The following is a 21,321-nucleotide window of genomic DNA, read 5'->3' on the forward strand; positions in this document are numbered from 1 at the left end:
TGTCCTTGGTGTCAGTCTAGATCCCTGATTGTATTTGCTGGAGATGGCTCTTCTGCTATCCCCAGTTCCTCTTTGATAATCATCTCCTGTCCTGCCACTTGAAATTCCTGCCACTTGAAATTCCTATGAATCCACCTTCTCTTTATCAGGTTGGGGTTCAGGATACCCCACTTGTCTGAGGCCATTTCTTCCTAGACCTCCATATTGCATATATCTTCCTTGAGATCTTGCAGCCTCTCTAGGCCTTATCTGAGATGAAGGTAGCATCTTAGGTCTTTGACATCCTTCTTCATGCGACACAGTCTGCAGAGAACTTTTTATGGGTATGCTGATTTTAATATCTCTCTACTCCTCCTCTTCTATGAATGAGGAACCAGTTACCTTTCCAGATTGGGAGAGAGGTCATCTTCATCAGCTAATCTGTAAAATCTATTTTGATTCCTCGAGGGCCTTCTATTTTTTTTTTCTAAGAGTTTGACTTTTGGATCTCAAAGGCCAGAATAAGATGGTTTTCTTATCCCTGCTTTGAGACACTAAAAACCTACCATCCCAGGTTGAATGGAAAAACACTTAATGAGAATAAATATTTATTCACATCTCTAAATATCATCTTACTTTGGCAATATTATGGCTGTTTTACAGACAAAGGAGCCAGGCCCAAGAAAAGTATTTTTTCCAAGTATATACAGTTTTTAAATGTCAGGGGGGGTTATGAACTTCCATCTGCCCTATTTTCATGTCCCTGGACTTCACCATTAGGGCATTCTGCTTTTCACATGGTCTAGGAAATACATACCCCAGCAAAACATAGATCTGGACCCCGCAAACCCACACAAATACACATGAAGATAGAACATTCCCTTTAATTTTATTGGTTTAAATAAAATTTTTTTCTGTAAGCATATCCCAGAGTCAAGGAAGAAGATCTAGGACATGAAGTGTGGAGCCCTAAGGTGGATGAAGACAGCTCTGGAAGCCAGGTCTGCTTAAGTAGTACAGACAGGTGACCTAGATGTTGCCGGGCTGCTGGGATGCTTGGATGTTGAGTTCCTTGGCTGGTGGGTTTCTTGGCTAGGGGATGTCTCGGCTATTGATTTTCTTGCCTGATAGCTGTTCAGTCTCTTTGTGGGTTGGTCTGTTGGGGAGTAGACGTCGGCGGATGCTGCTCCTGGTCCTCATATATATAGAAAAAGTAGATAAATGATGGCCAAACCACCGAGTATGGAGAACACAGATAGCCAACCAGTTTTGCGTGAGCTTTTGTAAGCCTGTTCCCATTCGCTGTTGTGGTTAGCCAGCATGATCTGTAAGGGCGACAGCATAGTGGTCAGTTTCTGAACCAAGAAACTCTGAGCTCAGAAACCTTTGGTAGAAGGGTTGAAGCCCTCCCACCATTGAGGGAAAACCACCTCCCAGGTCTCAGGACTGGAGCAGATGTAGGGGTCAGGAAGAGGATAGGATGGCCATGTCTTTATTTTACCTTTTTTCTCTCCTTGAAAGCTAGAATTCCCAAGGGAGGGCAAAGCAATATACCCAAAACGACCAAACATAGGTGGTTCGGAGCATAAAATGCCAGTTCTTCCGGCGACTGTGGTTTAGCATTTTCGGCTGGTGGTGGTGGGGGCTTAGGTTTGGGGACCATGATCTTTCCGCTCAGGTAAAGGCAGACGCTGAATTTCTTAGGAACAGACCTTGACCCACGCCAACTCCTCTTGCTTTACTGGGACTCCCAGGACCCAGACCCGTCAAAGGCTAGTTCTTCACAATGGAGAAAGCAGCGCCTCAGATCCTGATTGGCTGTCCTCATGAGGAGGCGTGGTCTCACTGGGACTCCGGAGGCCTCCGCAGGAAGCTCTACCCCTTTCAGGCATTGGCCCCGCCCACTCGGGTAGGGATTGGTTGGAAGTTTGCCTCGTGGCTCTTCCTCCCTCCTGCATCCCCTGCGTCTGCAGATGGAGCAAGTAGGCAGGACCAGGAAGGCCTCCTGAGAGCTGCGGGAGAGAGCAGAGTAAATGAGCCCAGGAAGAAACAGGAGGGAAAGTGAATGATGTCAGTAATGGATGATGAAGCATTGAATTAAAATAAAATACTTTGTACTGTTTTGTCCAAACTGACAGGAAGAAAGAACAGAGAAGATGAAAAATGAGAAGGCCTTTCTTAAGAGGACCACCTAATAAATATACATGGGATGACAGAATAGGAAATCCGCACTGTGGTAGGTAGACTTCAGAGATGGCCTCGGAATTCCCTCCCTGATATAAACATCCCCGGTGTGGGGAGTAGCACCCCTGTGGAAAGGAATGCAGGCAGCCTTTAGCTGAGGGCAGTTTCCCAGTCAGCTAGGGAACAGGTCCTCGAGTCCAACAATAGTAAGGATCTGAATTCTGCTACCCATCTGCATTTGAAACAGAACTCTGAGCTTCATGTGAGAACCAGCCTAGCTGACACCTTAATTTTAGCCTTGTGAGGTCCTGAGCAGAGAAAAGGCCATTCAAAATTGTGAGTTAATACCTGAGTTCATGGGATGTGTATCAGTAGAAAATTAACTGCAATTTTCAAACACCACAGTAATTAATTATTCAGGTCAACCATGGGTGGATGCTCATATAGTACCACTGGGTTTTAGCTGGTGGAGTTAGGGAGTGGAGGGTATGAGGTGCCAGTTTGCAGGGAGTTGGAAGTGGGTGGCAGGTGCCCATGGTGAAGTTCACAAATGTAGACCCCAGTATGGTTTATAAAGTGTTGTCACAGTTTGTATTTAAGCCCAGTCAAGGACCTAGAAACAGTAATAACAAGTGGCAATACACATATCCAGAAGTCAGGACATGCTTCGTGGAATGAATTGATTCAGAATATTTCAGGGGCTAAGTGCGTATTCCAGAATAAAAAATATGGGGCCTGTGGTGGGAGAGGACAGAAGTCAAGATTGAATGTGGATAGGTTTCTGGCAGTTCCCTTGGGTGGTGACAACCTTGTAATAAAAGATTGTGTGTGGCATCTCTTGACTAGAGTCCCTTATTTGGGGTGGCTTGGGGATGGTAAATTATCTGGGCTCATGTATCACTTTTCAGGTGAATTTCATGACTGGTGTGTTCCTTGGCTGAAGGGCTGCTTTGTTTACGTAAAACAATGTGGAAATTCCATATATGTGCAGTGTCACAGCAGGCAAACTCAGGTGTAGCATTTGTCAAGAGTGACTCCTTGCTATGTCACTGCTTCTCAGTTGTCTTTCCTTAACTATTGGGAGTAGAGTTAGAAGAAATGGCTTCCTAGAGTGAATTGAAGGAATTAATTTCAGTCTTTACGAAGGTTACAGAGCCAAGATATCTTCCACCTCAAATGCTCAGTTCTGGGTAGAAGTAGATACAGGGGTGGGTATGGATATGCTGGATGTCAGGAACTGAGCAGTAGAGACAGTGCCCAATCTTCATCATAGACAAGATTATCAAGGGGAAATTATGATGGCTATAGCTACAGGAGGGATCGGATGAATACTTTCAACTCTGCATTTCTTGCTTCCTGAACTTTGGCTTCTCCTACTTTCTGTTTTGCTCCCTACCCCCACCTTTTGACCTTCTTTCTCTGTGTAGTAACTTTCTTGGCTTGGACAGTTGGGTTTTGATTTCCAGAAAGTAAAGGATTTGGCCAGTGTCTTTAAGCATAAAAGAACAAGGATGCCTCCTTCTGACTGACCGTCTGTGTATAATTCTGACAGCATCACCAACTTTTTCATATTTGATATAGTCAAACCCTGCAAAGACAGTTTCTCATCAAACATTGAACCTGCTGGTGCCTTGACCTTGATCTTTCCACTCTCCAGAACCATGAGAAATAAATTTCTATTATTTATAAGTTACTCAGTCTCAGGTATTTTGTTATAGTAATGCTAAAGAAAAACTGGATAAACCAGCAAAACCCAAGCCAGAGAGAACTTGGTAGGGCAGAACTCCCAGGGTCTGGTGGGGGTCTAAGTGGGGGATATTAGCTTCTTAAGCTCTAGAGTCCATCTCATCCAGGTGAGGATAACTGACTGGCCTGAGATTGTTACAGGCAATTTGGGGTAAAAGCCTTCTTCACAGCACTCCCAGAAATGATGTTAGCCTCTGAGTAAATCCAGAACTTTCCAGTCCAAACTAAAAAAGGGTTATGTTCTATGTGCTACTGAAAAATCAAAATTTAGTAAAAGAAGAGTCTTAATAATCAAGTTCCAGAATGAGGGGGACACAGCTTTGAAAAGCACCATTTCAGCAGAAGATGCATGGGCATGTGCAATAGAGTGTTGTCAGAAAATATCAAAGGGATCCAACACAGCTGCAGCTGACCCTTCTGCTTCATCTTGATGCTGCTCTAAAGCCACAGTCAGGAGGCTTCTTGGTCCAGCTACTTTGGGACCGTCATAGAGCTCTGAGAGCGTATCCAGGTGCCTGTCAAAGTCTTCCACTCTCTGCTTGTGGGTTTTGAAAGCTCTCCTCAGGATTCTTTTTATTTGCTACTTTTCTCTTTTTTTTTTAAGGTGTTGGGGAAACTCAATATCCCATTTCTTCTTCTTTTTTTACCCACCAGGTTTGGAGTTGCTTTATTCCTTTTTTGTTTGTTTGATTTTAGTTACACATGACAGTAGGATGTATTTTGACATACTGTACATACATGGGGTGCAACCCGTTGCAATTTTGATCTCATTCTTATGGTTGAACATGATGTGGAGTTACCCTGGTCACGTATTCATGAGGAGTGTAGGAGCCTCGTATCTGATTCATTCTGCTGACTTCCTATTCCCACCCCCTTTCCTTGTTCCCTTTGTCTAATCCAGTGAACTGCTGTTCTCCCCCTCCCTCCCTTGTTATGGGTCAGCATCCACATATCAGGGAGAACCTCCTGCTTCCCTCCTGCTTCCCTCCTGCCTAGGGTCGGCCAACCCAGGCAGTGCTGCGTCTCGTCCTTGTTTTGTTGGTTCCCATTGCTTTCGGGAGTTTCATCTTTTCTTTGTCCTTTTCTCCCTTCTGCTTGGTCATGGCAAGCTCTGAGACACCTTTCAGCTTCAGCTTCCAGGGTCCCTCATGGACATGTTCACAGGCCTCCATGGTGCCCTCCTTCAGTTAGGTGGGTGGTGGGCCCTTCCCTTCCTTCCTGAGGATTTTTGCTGGGCATGTAACTTTAGATTGGCAGTTAATTTGATTTTTTTCCAGACATTGAATATAATCATTTTGCCCTCTTCTGAGCTTCATTTTGTTGCTGTTTAGAAGTCAGCCATCAGTCGACTTGTCACTCTATTGAAGGGGCTTCTTTTAAATATTTCTCTCTCTCTCTTTTTGTTTGTTTTTAGAAATTTCCTGTGTATTTATTGGCAGTGCCAAAGATCAAACCTGGGCCTTGCACAGGTGGGCCAGCCTTCTACCCCTGAGCTACATACGGCCTCTAAAATATATTTAGAGTAAATTGTATGGATCCTATTTGAGCTTCACTGGGCTTCTTAAATTAGTTCATGGATTAATCTCAGTCATCTGTTCTGGAAAATTCTTTGGCACTATTTTTCCAAATGCTTCCTCTACACCATTCTTTTCTCTTTTGTTTGGAGTCTAGTCACACATGTGACAGAACTTCTTCTGTATTCCTTTTTCACACTTCTATTCTGAAGTCTGTTTTATTTTTTTCTGATCCATCTTTCATTTACTATTTCTCTTTATCTCTAATTTCCTATTAATCCCATCTATTAGATTCTTATTATCATTTACTGGATTTCTCAATTCTAGAATTTGTTTGGTTTCCTTTCAGCTGTTCTCATGCCTAATATCTAAGTTTACAATGACACCAGGAATGATAGAATTAGAATATCTTCTAATTATTTATTTTATCCAAATTTATTCCAGCAGTCTCAGAATAACAATACCAAAGCTACATTGGTCTTGTTACCACATAATTTCAGGAAATTACGTTTCCTGAAAACTTTAAAGATTTTTCTTGCTGTTCCTTTTCCTTTTACAACTTATCTATTAGGGGGATGTATGGTTAAATTATAGTGTTTAATGTCTCTTGAAATAATCCTTTTCTGTCTGGTTATGCTAACAATAGATACCCAGTTAGGACCACTTATTTATTTTCAGTTTTAGGAATTCCCTTTTAATTTCCAGCTTAAAAAATAACTACTAAAATACTTAAATGGTTCCAAAGTAAAATCAACAGAAATTGAAGATACATTGTAGCTCTGGGTTTTCGTTTTCCTACTATATTCCCACATTTTGGAGAAGTCTCCTTTTATTTTTGTTAACGATCTCATCTTCATCTGTTCTAAAATCCTGGAGCGCTGGCAAATCACCAGGCATTGGAAAAACACAACACAGTAGTTCAAACCTTTCTTTCTCTTCTGGATGCAGTGCTTAGTCTGGGAACTCTGCCAGAACTAGGACAATGTTTTCTCCCTGAAAACAAGTTATCATCTTCAAAGCACTAGAAAGTCAGAAGCAATATGAACATATTTCAACAAAAATGTTCATTTTTTGAATTGTTAAATTTGGTTCTTACAAATGTTAAAAAAGAAAAAAAAAGTTCTTGCAAACCCTTTGGAGGTCAGATTTTCTCATGCTACAAAAATTTCACATGCCTTTCAGTCAGTTGGGTGTTAATTATAGAAAAAAACATTCAAATTCAAAGTTATTAAACATTTCAAATTCTTTTTTGGTTTTCTTTTTTTAAAATTTGTTCTAATCAATTATACATGACAGCAGAATGCTCTTTGATACATTGTACACAAATGGAGCAGATTTTTCACTTCTCTGGTTGTATACGAAGTACACTATTTGTGCAATAAATAGTACATGTACCTAGGGTAATGATGTCCATCTCATTTCACCATCTTTCCTATCCTTATCCCCCTCCCCTCCATTCCCTCCCCTTTATCCGTTCCAAAGTTCCTCTAGTTATCCCCCTCCCCCATTATGGATTAGCATCCACTTATCAGAGAAAACATTCAGCCTTTGGTTTATTTGGGATTGGCTTACTTCACTTAGCATGATATTCTCCAACTTCATCCATTTACCTGCAAATACCATATTTTTATTCTCTTTTATTGCTGAGTAATATTTCATTGTGTATATATACCACAGTTTCTTTATCCATTCATCTATTGAAGGGCATCTGGGTTGGTTTCACAGTTTAGCTATTGTGAATTGTGCTTCTATAAACATTAATGTGGCTGTGTCACTGTAGTATGTTGTTTTTAAGTCCTTTGGGTATAAACTGAGGAGTGGGATAACTGGGTCAACTGGTGGTTCCATTACACGTTTTCTAAGCAATCTCCATACTGCTTTCCAAATTGGTTGCACCAATTTGCATTCCCACCGGCAATCTTTGAGTGTGCCTTTTCCCCCACATCCTCACCAACACTTATTGTTGTTTGTATTCTTGATAGCTGCCATTCTGACTACAGTGAGATGAAAACTTAGAGTAGTTTTGATTTGCATTTCTCTAATTGCTAGAGATGTTGAACATTTCAAAAATTATTTCAAATTCTTTGCAGCAAAACAAAACAAACTTGTGTATAAATTGGAATGTGAGTGCATTCCATACAGTTGAAATTCTGTGAGGGTAACAGAGCTTCCCAGTTCCTGATTTGCTTTGGGTCTGTGACCCATCTTCTCTAGGGGAGGTGACTTAGTCCTTTTTTTGATGCTATAACAAAATACCTAAGGCTGGGTCTTTTATAAAGGAAAGAGTCTTATTTATCTCCAAGTTTTAGAGGTTGAAATCCAGAATGAACTTCCATTTCACTCTGGAAACTCACTACTGATGAGGGTCTCATGGCAGATGATATCATGGAGGAGATCATATGGAAAGATGGGAAGCAAGAGAAATTTTAGGGTTCAGGTCTTCTCTTTTCATTACAATTTTCTCTAACCAGGTTCCTGTGAGAACTATATTAATCCTTTCCAAAAGTGAAAGCCCCACTTCCTTCCTAGATTATCTCCACACTGCCCCACTGGGAACCAAGCTTCTAGCACATAACCCCGTTGGGGACATTCTCAACATCCAAACCACAGCTTCTTTTGTCCCTTTTTCAGCTAGCCTGTTGAAAGAGGTATCTATCCCCTAAGCCCCTAGAATCTGGTGTCATCACACTGCTGTCCTGTGACTGTCCAGAACAAGGCCATGAAAGTCCTCCTAATGTCACCATGAAAAAAAATCCAATCCAACAGGCACTGCTGATCAGGCCTTCTTACTTGAAGATATTCTCTTTTGAACTCTCCAGGTGTCTTGGCCCCACTGTTGGTGACTCACTTTTTCATTGTTTTTCCACCTGAACTGCCCCCTCCCCTACTTCTATAGCATCACCCAATCTTGAGTCTACCCTGAAAGAATCAGCCAGGGTTCTGATATACTTTAAGGAAGGACACACTGAAGTCCTACCTCCTAGGAAAACAACCAGTCCCATAGGTAATGTGGATAGATAGCTCCAGGAGACCATAATGTGCCAATTAGAAGATGGCATTCGAGGAAAGGGATGGGAGCCAGTCAGAATAATCAAACTGGGAGGGCTGCTGGCACTGGAGCCAACCAGGAATCCATGAGGGAGGAGCTTGGTAGTCAGTCCTAGGTCAGACCCACAAAAAAAGTCAGAACCTATGACTCTCCACTCTCCCTTGGTCATGCCTCAGCTCAGAGCACACCTGATGCCTACGTCATATCACAGACCTCCTGGATTAAATCCTTCAAAATGCTCCCACAAGAATCAGTCCCAAGTCTTCACTCAGGGATGTGGACCAGGCCATCTCCTCTTCCCCTCTCCTACCTCTTGTTCCTCCTTTACCACGTGCTGGCCCCATTTGCCCCTGTTCCTGTCTGTTTCAACCACACCAACCTCCATCTCATTGTAGGACCTTGGAACTTGCTCTTTCCCTGCGTAGAACCATTTCCACTAAATCTTTTCATGGTTGGATCCTTCTCAGCCTTCAGGGCTCAGCTCGGATGACCCCTCATCCCTCCTCTCTGCCAATGTCCAGTTGTCTTCCTACATCGCTCTGTACCACATCACGTGATTTCTTTCCTTCCAGAGAACTTGATATCATCTGAAAAATTATGCCACATATTTATTCATATGGATGTTTTATTTTCTGTCTTCTCCATGAATTGTGAACTCCATAAAATCCATGACTTTGTTCTTGGTCACCTCTTGGTTCCCAGAGTGCAGCACAAAACCAGGCACAAAATAGGTGCAAAATAAGGATAAATGGGATGAATAAGTAAATTCCACTGTTGACAATTATGGAGCCCATCTGGAGGTCACATTGGGAACTAGCAGCCAGTTTCAGAGGCCCACCCAGTTTGTATTCATGAGGATAATCTTGAGTTCAATTTGAGAAAGGAAAAGCAAATATCTGAATATTTACCTCCTTTACCCCCCAAGTCAATCAGAAGGTGGGGAGAGCCCAGGAAACACCCTCTACATTCTTTGAACCAATCAGAAGCACGTACTGAAAGAAAAATTTTGGAACTCCTCCCCCATATATATGAGGAACCATTTATAATGCTGATGGGAATGCCCCATCAACAGCAGAGTGGAAAGCTGGTGGGTGGCTCAAGCCTGTAATCCCAGCAGCTCAGGAGGCTGAGAGAGGAGGATCGTGAGTTCAAAGCCAGCCTCAGCAAAGGTGAGACTCTATGCAACACAGTGAGACCCTGTCTCTAAATAAAATACAAAATAGGGCTGGGGATGTGGCTCAGTGGTTAAGTGCCCCTGAGTTCAATCCCTGGCACCTGCCCTACCTACCCCCCCCCCAAAAAAAAAGTAGAGTGGACTTTAAGTAAGGCCATCCCCATTCCTCAGGGCCTCAGCTGTCCCCCTCCCCACAGGCTGCTGGAGACCTTCTCTTTGCTGGTCTGTCCACTGCCCGTCTGAAGTGTCTAACTGCAGCTCCCTAGCCTCTGTAGGCCTTGTTAGCCTATCAGATGTCGTCTGTGCAGCTCCCAATGGACACTCCCATAGAAGGCCTCCTGCCTCTGTCTGTCATATCCCTCCCCAGTTCTCCCTTGGGATCCCAGCTATGGCTTCTCTGACACGGTGAAGCCTTGTCCCTGCACTCACCTCCCTTTCCAAAAATGGATCCTCTACTTGTTGTCCACCCCAGGGATTCCCCTTTATCCTCTAACCCATTCCCTTTCTCCTTCTGCCTTTCCTTTCCAGGGCCCCAGCCTTCTCCCCGAGATCCCCCTTGGCCCTCCATCCATCACCTTACCAGTTTCTCAGAGGGGCACCTCCCCATTTTTTTCCCCTTCCCTCCAGGGACCTCCCCAGCATCTCCCACAATTCACCATCATTTTTCTTCCTTGGAACTCCATTTTTACATCACTGTGCCCTTTGTCTCCATCTCCCAGAGGCATTCCTCCTCCCTCCTTGTTCCTCCTTTTCCCTGGGTCCTGCTCCAATCCTTATCCCTACCCTGACCTTAGGTTTCTCCCCAGGGAAGCTCCTTATGCCTTCCCTTCAGCTCAACCCCAACCAAGGACCCCTCTCTGCCCTGGCTCAACTCCTTCATCTGTATTCCTTCCTGAGGATACTCCTACTAACTTGCCTCCCCATACTGCAGACCTAGGATGCTGATGGAGAAAGGGATTTCAACCTGACCTTGGCCACGGGCATCGTAAGTGTCATCCTGGGATTGCTGTTTATGTTCTTCACTTTCTCTATCCATGTTACCTGGTGACACATGCCTCCACACTTCTGAAGACCCTAACAACGACCTGGCCTCCTCTCCCTCAGAGTGTTAGGGGTGGTGGGACCTCCTTGTTCCCCTAAGGCCCTTGGGACTGCAGATGATCATGCTCTGACTCTGCCCCTGAGACAGACTCCTCTCTACTGGATTTCAGAGAACAATAATCATAGAAGGAGATTTCTGCCTTCTGAGTGATCTTTTATTTTCCACGTGTGAGTTCCCCCAGGGCTCATTGATTCATTCAGTGAACATCTACGAACACCAAGACCAAGCCCAGTGGTCAGCGTGAAGCTCTTAGAGGGGCCTTGGTCCTTCCATCCTCTCTCGTTCATTCCTCTAGTCCAGTTGTTTTCAAATTTCAGTTTGTACCAGGATATGTGAAGGGCTGTGATGGATGGGCATCACCACCAGAATTTCATATTCAGTAGGTCTGGGGTAGGGTCTGGGGTAGGGCCCAAGAATTCATATCTCTAACAGATTCCTGGTCCAAAGACCATACTTAGAAAACCACTGTTGATGAGGATTCTTCCCCTGGGGATCCTAGCTCATGGCTTTCTCTATCAAGTCCGGTCATTCCTCAGTGCCTTACCAATGTCTTACCTCTGCATCTCTTCCATCCACAGATTTTTACGGATCAGAGCTGGAATGTTGTAGGTCTTAGCCATGGCTCTTTCTCACCACCAGTAGTCTCCCAGAGCCAATGTCATATGGACACAGACACACTTCCCTTCCATCTCCATAGGCCAGGAGTGTTATCAGGAAGAACAAATGGGGGGCTGCGGTTGTGGCTCGGTGGCAGAGCGCTATCCTAGCATAGTGAGGCACTGGGTTTGATTCTCAGCACCACATAAAAATAAATGAATCAAACAAAGGTCCATCAACATCTTTAAAAATAATAAAAAAACAAACAAATGGGCACAGTTGGGAGATTTTCAGTATGGGCCACTTGGCTGACTATGTCTCAAATTGTGGTTGCTTCCCTCTCATCTTACGTATTTCCATCTGTTTTTTTTTTTTTTGCTTGTTGATCTGACAAAACCAAGGAAACATTCTACCACAAAACTTTTTTAGCCCGGAACCACCAGCAGAGAGAATCTTCAGCCATTTAATCTAATTCTTCAAGGAGATGAACATGGACACTTTGCTCACTTGTGCTGGGTCTCCTTCAGTCCCACACAGGGGTTAATGAAAAGGAAATATTGAAATCATTCCAAATGAAAAAATCTAAGGAAGACTTGCTGGTTCGTGGGTCGTGTGTGTCTTTGTGTGCGGGGTGTGCCCGATCAGTACCACTGCGACATCCAGCTACAACGCCTCGGTTTCTGTTCCTGTTCTCACCAACCTCCTGTATCCCACCTCGACCTTTGCCCTCGCTATTCCCCAGGCCTAGAACCCTCTCCCAGGATCTCCTGTGGGCGGGCCCCTCTTGTACTTCCAGTCTCAACTCAAATGTTCCTCTCTCTGAGGCCTTTCTTGCACATCCTACCCCACTCCCAGCCACTTGTAGTACTCTGGAGTCCTCCACAGCCCTCCTCATGTCCCTTCATTACACTTAGTTCACAATCAAATATTTTCATTTTTTTATATATATGAGTGCTTTTTCTCTTTCTTTCTGGGTTATGAATTCAGCAGAATCAAGGTCCTGTTTGCCAGACCACGTGGCCCTCAGAGTACATCCCACACCAAAAATACAATAAACTCCAAAGAAGAGAGCAATACATCTGCCCACTACACTTAGTAGTCTGGAAGCGAGACCCACACACTACATATTGAACCAATCATCTGTTTAAACTGGGGACAATGGCAACAAGAAGGGCAATTCACTGTCACCCAGTTCCCTTATTCACTGAATCAATCACTGGGGCATCAAGAAAGACGTTAGACTGGGAAATGCCCCTTCTGTACATTGAACCAATCAGAAGTCATATTTAAGCACCGGAGGCACGCCCATCACAGAGTAGCCAATCACAATGAAGTAGAGGTCAGTGGTGAGGCCACACCCTAGGACTCCACTCTCCAAGGCGCCTCCTGAACTGAGGAGCCAGGGAAGTCCTAGGGTCATTGGATAGGTTGGTGATGGGTTATCAGTGGAGCAGGAGAATTTGAGTGTGTGTCCGTCTCGGGTGGCAAAGTGCAGCAGTTAGAGGGAGGGCAGGGGGTTATGGGGTGAGGCAGGCACTGGTTAGGAGAGGCTAGAGGAAGGCTGTGGGGCTCGCAAGACTGTTTTATGGGAACTCGGAGGTATGGTTGGCTTTGGCTTGGGACCCTGCCTTCTTGGCTTGGGGCACTGTTTATTTTTAGTACCTTACTAGCCTCAGGGGCTGATTTGGCAGGTCTTCATTTCTTGGGAAACTCGGGTGACTCCTCTCCTGACTCCATTACCCCTGTCTGCAGATTCCACTCATCCAACATCTCCTCAGACCGGGTCCATGGCCACTGTAACTAGACCCAGGGACCCCGAAGCCCAGATTATCTCGAAGAAGACCAGGCAGATAGAGCCATCCCAGCCATCCCAGCCATCTGTCATGTCATCTGTGCCTCCCCCACAAAACGATTATTTGTGTCTCTCTATCATATCCTTCTTTTTCTTCATCTTGCTGGCAGTCCCAGCCCTGTTTTTCTCCATTAAGGTGGGCACTACCCAGCGCCCGTCAAATTTCTTTGTCCCCATACCGACATCCTCGTTCACCGCTTTCTTCACTCACCATGTTCCTAGGGACTTGTCCTTCCCTCTTCACCATGTGGGTGCCCTTACTGATCCCCAGGATGCTCCCAAGCTGCTCCAACTCCTTCCCAAATCCACTCTCTCCTCCTGCCCCCTTGACTAAAAACTTGTTTTCCCCCCTGGGGGACTAAACCCCGCCCTTATCTCCCTCACACCACCATTCCTGATCTTGAACTTGCGCCCTATACCCAGGAATGCCATTCCCTCATCTCTTTTCCTCTTGGAAACACTCCCACCAGCTTGCCTTCACCCCTACAGACCCGGGATGCCAACCACCTTGGGAATCACAGAAAAGCAAAGAGAAATTCCAGACTGGCCTTGGGCTTCGGCATCTCAAGCATTGTGATGGGCACCACTTTGTTGATTTGCACTACTACAATTGAAGTTATGAAACGTAAAGTATGAGATCATCCTGAAAGTCTGCTTTCCATCAGTGAGGTGTAGGGACTGCTCCTCCTGGATCCTTTGACCTTGGATGCTACCTGTGCTGAAGGAAATCTGTTCAGCATTTTTAAGAGCAATAAAGTTTATGAGGAGGTTTCTGCTTTCCCACTAATTTGCTCTAGGTTTGCGCACACAAGTTCACGCAGCCCTGTAGTTCCACTTTGCCAAGAACCACAGGGTTCACCCACGTATTCAATTCACACTTATTGGGTAACTGTGCCAGGCACTGTTTTAAGTCTCAGTGGTTCAGTGCTGAGTCAGACAGGTGAGGTATTTGTCTCCTTAAAACTTACATTATAGTCAGATCCATGAATAGAATTCCAATGGAATAGAATAGAAGACACTGAGCAAATCCACATAAATAGTTATCTGATACTGCCGTAGTCCAGCTGGGCTAAATAACCGAGAGGTGACAAGCAACTTGAAGGTTGAAGCGGGAACTACTTTATTGCGAGTGAACTCAGCAGGAACTGAGGGAGAACTCAAAGTAGCAGGCACCCGAGATAGCAGGAACCGCTTTATTGTGGGACAGCAGAGGTATATATACCCAACTGATTACACACAGCTTGAGTCAGTTAACATCATCTAGATACAGCAGTCGGCCAATAAGGAATCCTCACCATCTTAATGGCTCTATGACGTTGCTTCACAAACCACTCCTCCTGGCAAGCTGCCAGGCGCCATCTTGACTTGTTTTGCATCCCCAACATGATACCACACAAAGGTGCCAAAAACATACATTGGAGAAAGGGTAGTCTTTTAAACAAGTGATGCTGTGAAAACTGGATATCCAAATGGAAAAGAATGAAGGTGAACCCCTACCTCTGACCCTGCACAAAAGTCAAAGTGCATTAAAGACCTAGGAAATAGAGACTCTGTAACTACTTGAAGAAAATGTAGGCCTAACATTCCATCATTCTGACACAGGACCCCTTAACAAAACCCCTAAATCTCAAAAAATGAAACTAAAAACAACAGGTGGGATTCCATCAAACTGAAAAGCTTCTCCACAGCCAAGGAATGAGTGTGAAGAGAAAGCCTACTGAACAGGAGAACATCTTTGCCTTCTGCTCCTGGGGCATTAACATCCAGAACATATAAAAAACTCAAAAAACTTAGCACCATAAAAGCAAATAACCCAATTCAAAAATAGGCAAAAGTACTAAACAGATACTTCTCAAAAGGAATACAATGGCCAACAGCTACATGAAAAAATGTTCAACACCTCTGGCAATTAGGGAAATGAAAATCAAAACCACATTGAGGTTTCATCTCATTCCAAACAGAATTCAGTAGATTAATGGATAAATTATTTTATAAATAAGTAGATATGCCCAATTATGTCGCTTGCTGGGAAATGGATAGAACTGGGGACTACGATGCTAAGTGAAATAAGCCAGACTCAGAAGGTCACAGGCTGAATGTTTTCTGTGATATGTGGAAGCTAGTTTAAAGTTGGGGGAGGGGAAAGAGAGAGAAAGAGAAAATAAGTGGAGGTGGGGGAGTCCATAAAAATAAAAGAAAGATCAGGGAAGTAGAAGAAGGGGGTTGAGGGGGAGGAAGGAGAGATGGGATGAGGTGAAAACAGTGGAAGGAATCTGACCTAACTTTCCGATGTACATGTTTGAATATAATACAATGAATCTCACCATTATGTATATCCACAGAACACAATTTTTTTAAAAAAAAGTAAATAAATAGATCAGTAGAATAGAGGAAAGGGAACAGGGAGAGGGAGGGTGAGAATAAGGGTAAGTACTGGGTACTTAATTGGAGCAAATTATACTCCATGTATTTATAACTCTGTCAACATAAATCCTAATGTTATGTATAGCTATTATAAATCAATAGAAAGAAACTTATGATACAAGGGTGAAGCTTAATGGTAGAGTACTTGCCTAGCATGCATACAGTCCTGGGTTCAATCCTCAGAAATGCAAAACAAAACAAAACAAAACAAAACCTCTCACATTATATTGAGAAGACACAGAAAAAAAGGAGTAAAATGGAAAGTCGGAAGATAGTTCTAGATCCAACACTTACAGAACTTTCTTCAGCAATAAGACTGTTGTTATTTCATCTGCTTTGTCCCACATGGTAGCTACTAGCCAAATGTGACTCTTGATGCTTGTAATGTGGCAACTGAAGAGCTTAATCTTTTATTTTATTTAATTATGATTCAATTGAATTTGCCACGTGTGGTTAGTAGCTACCATACTGGGCAGCCCTGTTCTAGGTAGTGGTCAATGTCATGAAAGGAAAGAATGAACTTGGGAGAGTTGGAAGAAAGACTTAGGACCGAGTCACTGGGGACCTAATAGCTGGACTGTGACCTGAAGTGAAAAAAAAAGCAGCCATAGAAAAATCTGGGAAGAGGAGAAAAGAGGAGGGGAGTGAAACTGGGGGGTGGTGAATGGGGACTGAAATCAAATTCCATGCATGTGTGATTTTGTCAAAATGAACCCAACTACTCTGTGTAACTATAATGGTCTAATAAAAATCATCTGGGAGAAGAGAGAATCCCAAACAGAAGAATAAGTTCAAAGAGGAACAGTGAGACTCCAAGGAAGGAATGAACCTGGGAAGAGAAAGAAAATCAGTGACAGGAGCGGAACAAAGAATATTAACAAAGAGGCAGGAGGAGAGAGATCCCCAGAGCCTTGAAGGGCAAAGTAAAAAAGTTGAATTTTGAGCATGAAGGGATATTATCTGGGGCATCAAACAGAGAAAACACAGGTTCTGATTTTTCTTGAATTCCATATTCTTTTTTTGGTGAGGGTTACTAGGAATTGAACCTAGTGATGCTTAACCACTGAGCCACATCCCTTGCCCGTTTTAATATTTTATTTTGAGACAGCATCTCATTAAGTTGCTGAGGCTGGCTTTGAGCTCACAATCCTCCTGCCTTAGCCTCCAGAACTGCTGGTATTATAGGTGTGCATCACTGTGCTCAGTGAGTTCAAGGTTCAAATTAGATGTAGTCTTTTTCTAAATAGTAGCTAGGGGGAAAAGATAAACTAAGGAATTCGTGTTGTTTAAAGACAACAAAAAACTATGGATGCAAGGAAGTCAGAAGGAGCTAAATTCTAGGGGATAAAAATCCAGGCCTAAGTGGAGAGGGGTGAGGTGTGGGCATATCTGCGGCTTCTGAGGAACAGCAGGGAGAACTGTGTGGCTGGAATGAAAGGAACCAGGGGCAGTGGGTGGGGCTGAGCTCAGGGAGGTGATGCCACAGAGCCAGGTGAGGACTTCACTTGTAGCTGGAGTGAGGTGCAGCTGGCTGAGCCCAGAGGGCTCTGATCTGGCTTGGGGGTTCCCAGGCTCCTTCTGACTGAGTTTGAGGTGCAGATTGTGGAGGTGGGTGGAGGCTGCTGGGATGTGCAGGTGGTTGGGCAGAGGGAGAGGCTGGGCCAAGGTGGGAGCAGAGAAGAAGGGAGAGAGAGAGAATTGGATTCTGGATATGACCTTAAGGTCCCAGAACAAGGAACCTGGCAATTTCCTGAGTGAGTAAAGGACTTGGCACCCAGGCCGGGGACAGTTGACTTTCCAATCTGGACAAAGGAGGGAGAAGGGAGAGGTGCAGAGGACCTGGCTGCCCCCGCAGTCAGACTGGGACCCATAGCTTTCCCCAGGGCCTGGCCTGAAGATGAGGGAGAAGCAAGGTCCCTTCCTTCCCAGTCCCTAGCTCAACCTTCCTAGGGTCTGGAGGTAGAGGGAGGGTGATCTGCCCAGGAGGTGAAGGAGATTGCAGAGTCCACTATCTTATCAGGGAGACGCAAACAGGTACCAAAAGTCACGGTCACAGTGAGGTCCTTTACTTGGCAAACAGTCCCTGGGGCCAGGCCGGGAAATGCATACAGTGGTGACTGTGGAATTCTGGATCCTATCCTCATGGGGCCCAGAGAGGAGAAGAAAGAGCAGCAGATTGTGACAGCACAGGGCGGTCAGGGCTAGGATGGAGGAAAGTCAGACAGAGAGGACAAGGCTGTGAGAGGAAGCCAGGGAAGTGCTGGACCCATCCTGGTGCTTGGACCAAGATGGTTTCTTGGAGGAAGGAGCCTCTGTGCCTGACCCAAAAGATGAGCAGTGGTTGAACATGGGGAAGAGGTGCAGGGTGGCTTCTAGCAGAGGAAACTGCCTGTGATCCTGAAATGATCAGTTTGAAAAACAGAAGGTCTGAGCAGGCTGAGTCCTCAAGCCTGAAAGGAAAAATGGCTCCTTGGAAGAAGGAGGGACAGCAGGAGGGGGGGTGTCTGAGCCCATCAGGCCCTGGAGGACACTGAGTCCTGGAGAGTGTATATGGATGGGGTTCCAGGAAAGTATTATTCCAATTCCCCTTAAAAAAAAAAAACACTTAATGATCCCCATCTGATTAATAGTCCATCCTCTGACCCTTCTTTCTAAAGAAAAAAAATTATTTTTTCAATTCTGACCATTACTTATTCTCAAAAAAGCCTCCAATTGATCTCTGCACCCAGGCTCAGAGAAATCTTGCACTATTGAGCTACTTGGATCATGTCTCCCTTGCCACATTCTTGTGACAAGACTTTGCCCTTGGAGTTGCCCACCAGCCTGAAATGGCAGTGCTCAGTCCACCTGGGCTACGATAAAGTCCATCAGGGTGCCAAGGTTACCGGGACCATTCCCAGATTCCACCTGGGGCGGAGCCTCTGTGCCCGCCTCCCTGAGATGGGGATCAGTATTTCCTGGACACAGGCTAGAAGAATAAAATGCACAAGCAAAATACCCCACCCCAAAGACAACTTAAGTCCCATCTGAAGGCAATCAGGGAAGCACTGGGAAGATTTAACCATTCTCATGGCTGGGAACTGCAGACAGAATTGACAAGGCCATGGCGCTGGTACAGGGTCAGACTGAGCCAGGCCTTGCCATTAGGTGGTTGGGTGTGGGAAGGCCGGGGTGCTGGGGGAGGTTGTGAGGGCTGGGGCAGTGGCTTGTGGAATCAGGCTCAGACAGTGGCTGTGTGGATTCAGGCCCAGGAATCCAGATGTCTTCCTTGCTCTAGACGGTTTAAAGACTCAAAGATGAGGCACGTCCTGACACGATGCTCTCAGTAGGGTATAGATCATTTGTGTGTTCCTGCCCAAAGTGAACGACCTGAATGTCATCAGGAAAATCCATCAGCAAACTCAAACTGAAGGAAAAATCTACAAAATAACTAACAGGGTTCCAAAATGCCAAGGTCACGAAAGCAAGGAGCCTGAGGAATGTCACAGAGCAGAGGAGCCCAAGGGAACATGATCATTAACTACAAGCAGTGATCCTGGCTTGTATCCTGGGCTAGGTAAAGAACATTAATGGGAAAACTCAAATTCTCTCATCTAGTTAATAGTGTCTTATCAATGTTAGTTTCCTGAATTTGTTCATTAGAGTGTGATTATGTAAGAGAATGTCCTTATTCACAGGAGACACATACACATGTATGGAAAAAACATCCTGTCTCTGTCTCACAAATTATTCAGTCCCCCCCCCAAAAAAAAAACCACCTTTAAATCTATCCATCTATCCATTCATCCATCTATCTGGCACAAATATAGCAAATCATTAAATTTGGGTGAAGGGTCAGAATGTGTTTATTTACTATCTTTGTAACTTGTGGATTGAAATAAAGTAAAAAATTGAAATTTACCACAACAAAATAAAAATAAGAAGTGAGAAAGAAGAGAAAACAGATGAAGCAAAGATCCTGAGGGACAGCCCGGGTTTGGCAGAAGCTGTCTGTGCCTAGTGATGGCTCCTCAGTCTCACCAATTAGAACTTTGTGAGATTCCCTGATTTATGCAGATAGGATCTGTGCAGCTGCCCCAGGTCCTGGGAATTTTGGGGACAGCAGCTGGTAGGCCAAAGATAGAGGGACCAGAGACAGTATGGAGCACCTGAGGAGTTCCCAAAGACTGAGAATTCCTGAGGACCTTCCCAGCACTGCAGATTGGCTAGCGGATATTCCTAGGCATCAGTGAGCTTGATCCTGTTCAGCTCTGAACAATGTTTATTGAGCACCTACTGTATATCTGAGGGGAAAATGTTCTGGGACTGGGTATACAGCAATACAACCAAGTCATAGTCTTCTTTCTAGTGGGCCAGGCGAATGCCAAGCAAGTAAAAATAAAATACAATAGAACAAGGGGTGTGGATAAGGTCAGGGTAAGGGATGGAAGGTGAAAGGGGTGAAGGTGTTACAGGGTGGACCCTTGGCCCAGGTGACACTTGCATGGAGGCCTGAAGAAGGTGGGAAAGAGCCTTGCAGATATCTCAGGAAGAGGGTACCCAGCAGATGGAGCTGCGAGTGCCAAGGTCCGGAAGCAGGAACGTCCTTGGTCTGTCTGTACAAGGCACAGCAAAGAGGCTAGTGCCAGTGTGACTGTTGTGGAGACTGAGGCCGAGAACTGATGTGGGGTCAGATCTTGCAGGAATTGGGCTGGGGGTGGGGCTCAGTGGTAGAGCTCCTGCTTAGCATGTGTGAGGCCCTGGGTTTGATCCTGGCACCATACAACAACAAACAAACAAACAAGTAAATAATATAAAGTTATACAAAAGTTAAATCTTACAGGAATGATTGTGGACTTGACTCTGAGCAAGAAGGGACGCCGTTAAGGGTTGTAAGCAGAGGAGCGACACCAGCTATTTGACACACATGGCTCAGAGATAAAGCTCAGGGCACCCATGGTCTCACCGCAGTGGCAGTTGGGGACTGCACCCCATGCTACTCCTCTCTTGGGGTTTTCTATAGCAGGCTGGGCATGAGCAGTGAGGTGGGTGTGGGGAGGAGCTCAGGCTGCCCAACAGCTTCGACTTTCCCAGGTGACCTGCTCCAGATGAGAAGGACATCGCCAAGGCAATTATCTAATCAGCTCCACTCTCACCTGCCCCAGGGACATGCCCACTCCCTGCGCCAAACATGACCATACAGAGACCCCAGCATTCTACCAGCCCAGCCCCTCACTGCTGCCCCCAGAGGTCCCTACCTGGGGGATTTGGACTTTTTGGTACCTGGAACTGGGCACCAAACTCCGAGTTTAGGTCAGGATGCTTGGACACATCCTCTCCCCATTTTTCACCTTGGTTCCTCCTTCTGGCAGGGTGGGGTGGAGACAGGGGAATGGTTAAGATCCCTGATTGCTATAGCTGGTGGTGTAGAGTGCCTTGGAGACCCTCTTTGAACCTCCTCAAGACTCAGTTTCCCCCTCTGCACAATGGGAATGATAGAGTCCCTTCGCAGGGGTTTGTTGCAAGAACCTGTGAGGTCACACGTGTGCAGAACCTAGCACATTCTTGGGGCTACTTGTGTGATGTTTGGTGTCTTGTTGGTGTTGGTAAGAGGCTCTGGGGTCAGAAGTGAGCTGGAATCCTTAGGCATGTCAACCTTATACAAAATCCTACCTGTCTAGGCCTCGGTTTCCTCATCTGTACAACGAGCTCATGCGAGAA

At 45.1% G+C, this 21,321-nt stretch overlaps 1 protein-coding gene across 1 annotated transcript; it reads right to left on the bottom strand.

Moving 5' to 3' along the window:
- Positions 1–1,175: 1,175 nt before the first annotated feature.
- Pmis2 (PMIS2 transmembrane protein) lies at positions 1,176–1,642 on the bottom strand. The gene is made up of 2 exons (XM_048791263.1): positions 1,481–1,642; positions 1,176–1,349 (listed from the first exon to the last, which is right to left on the bottom strand). The coding sequence occupies exons 1-2, from the start codon at positions 1,640–1,642 to the stop codon at positions 1,176–1,178; spliced, it is 336 nt and encodes a 111-aa protein (XP_048647220.1).
- Positions 1,643–21,321: the final 19,679 nt, after the last annotated feature.

Source organism: Marmota marmota, unplaced genomic scaffold (genome assembly GCF_001458135.2).
Source record: "Marmota marmota marmota unplaced genomic scaffold, marMar, whole genome shotgun sequence".
NCBI classification, from domain to species: domain Eukaryota; kingdom Metazoa; phylum Chordata; class Mammalia; order Rodentia; family Sciuridae; genus Marmota; species Marmota marmota.

Excerpts from the sequence above, each read along its gene's own strand:
- Pmis2 (XM_048791263.1), bottom strand. The coding sequence starts at position 1,642 with ATGGTCCCCAAACCTAAGCCCCCACCACCACCAGCCGAAAATGCTAAA. Across the intron at positions 1,350-1,480 it reads CTTTCAAGGAGAGAAAAAAG|AGTTTCTTGGTTCAGAAACT; the intron begins GTAAAATAAAGA and ends TTCTGAGCTCAG.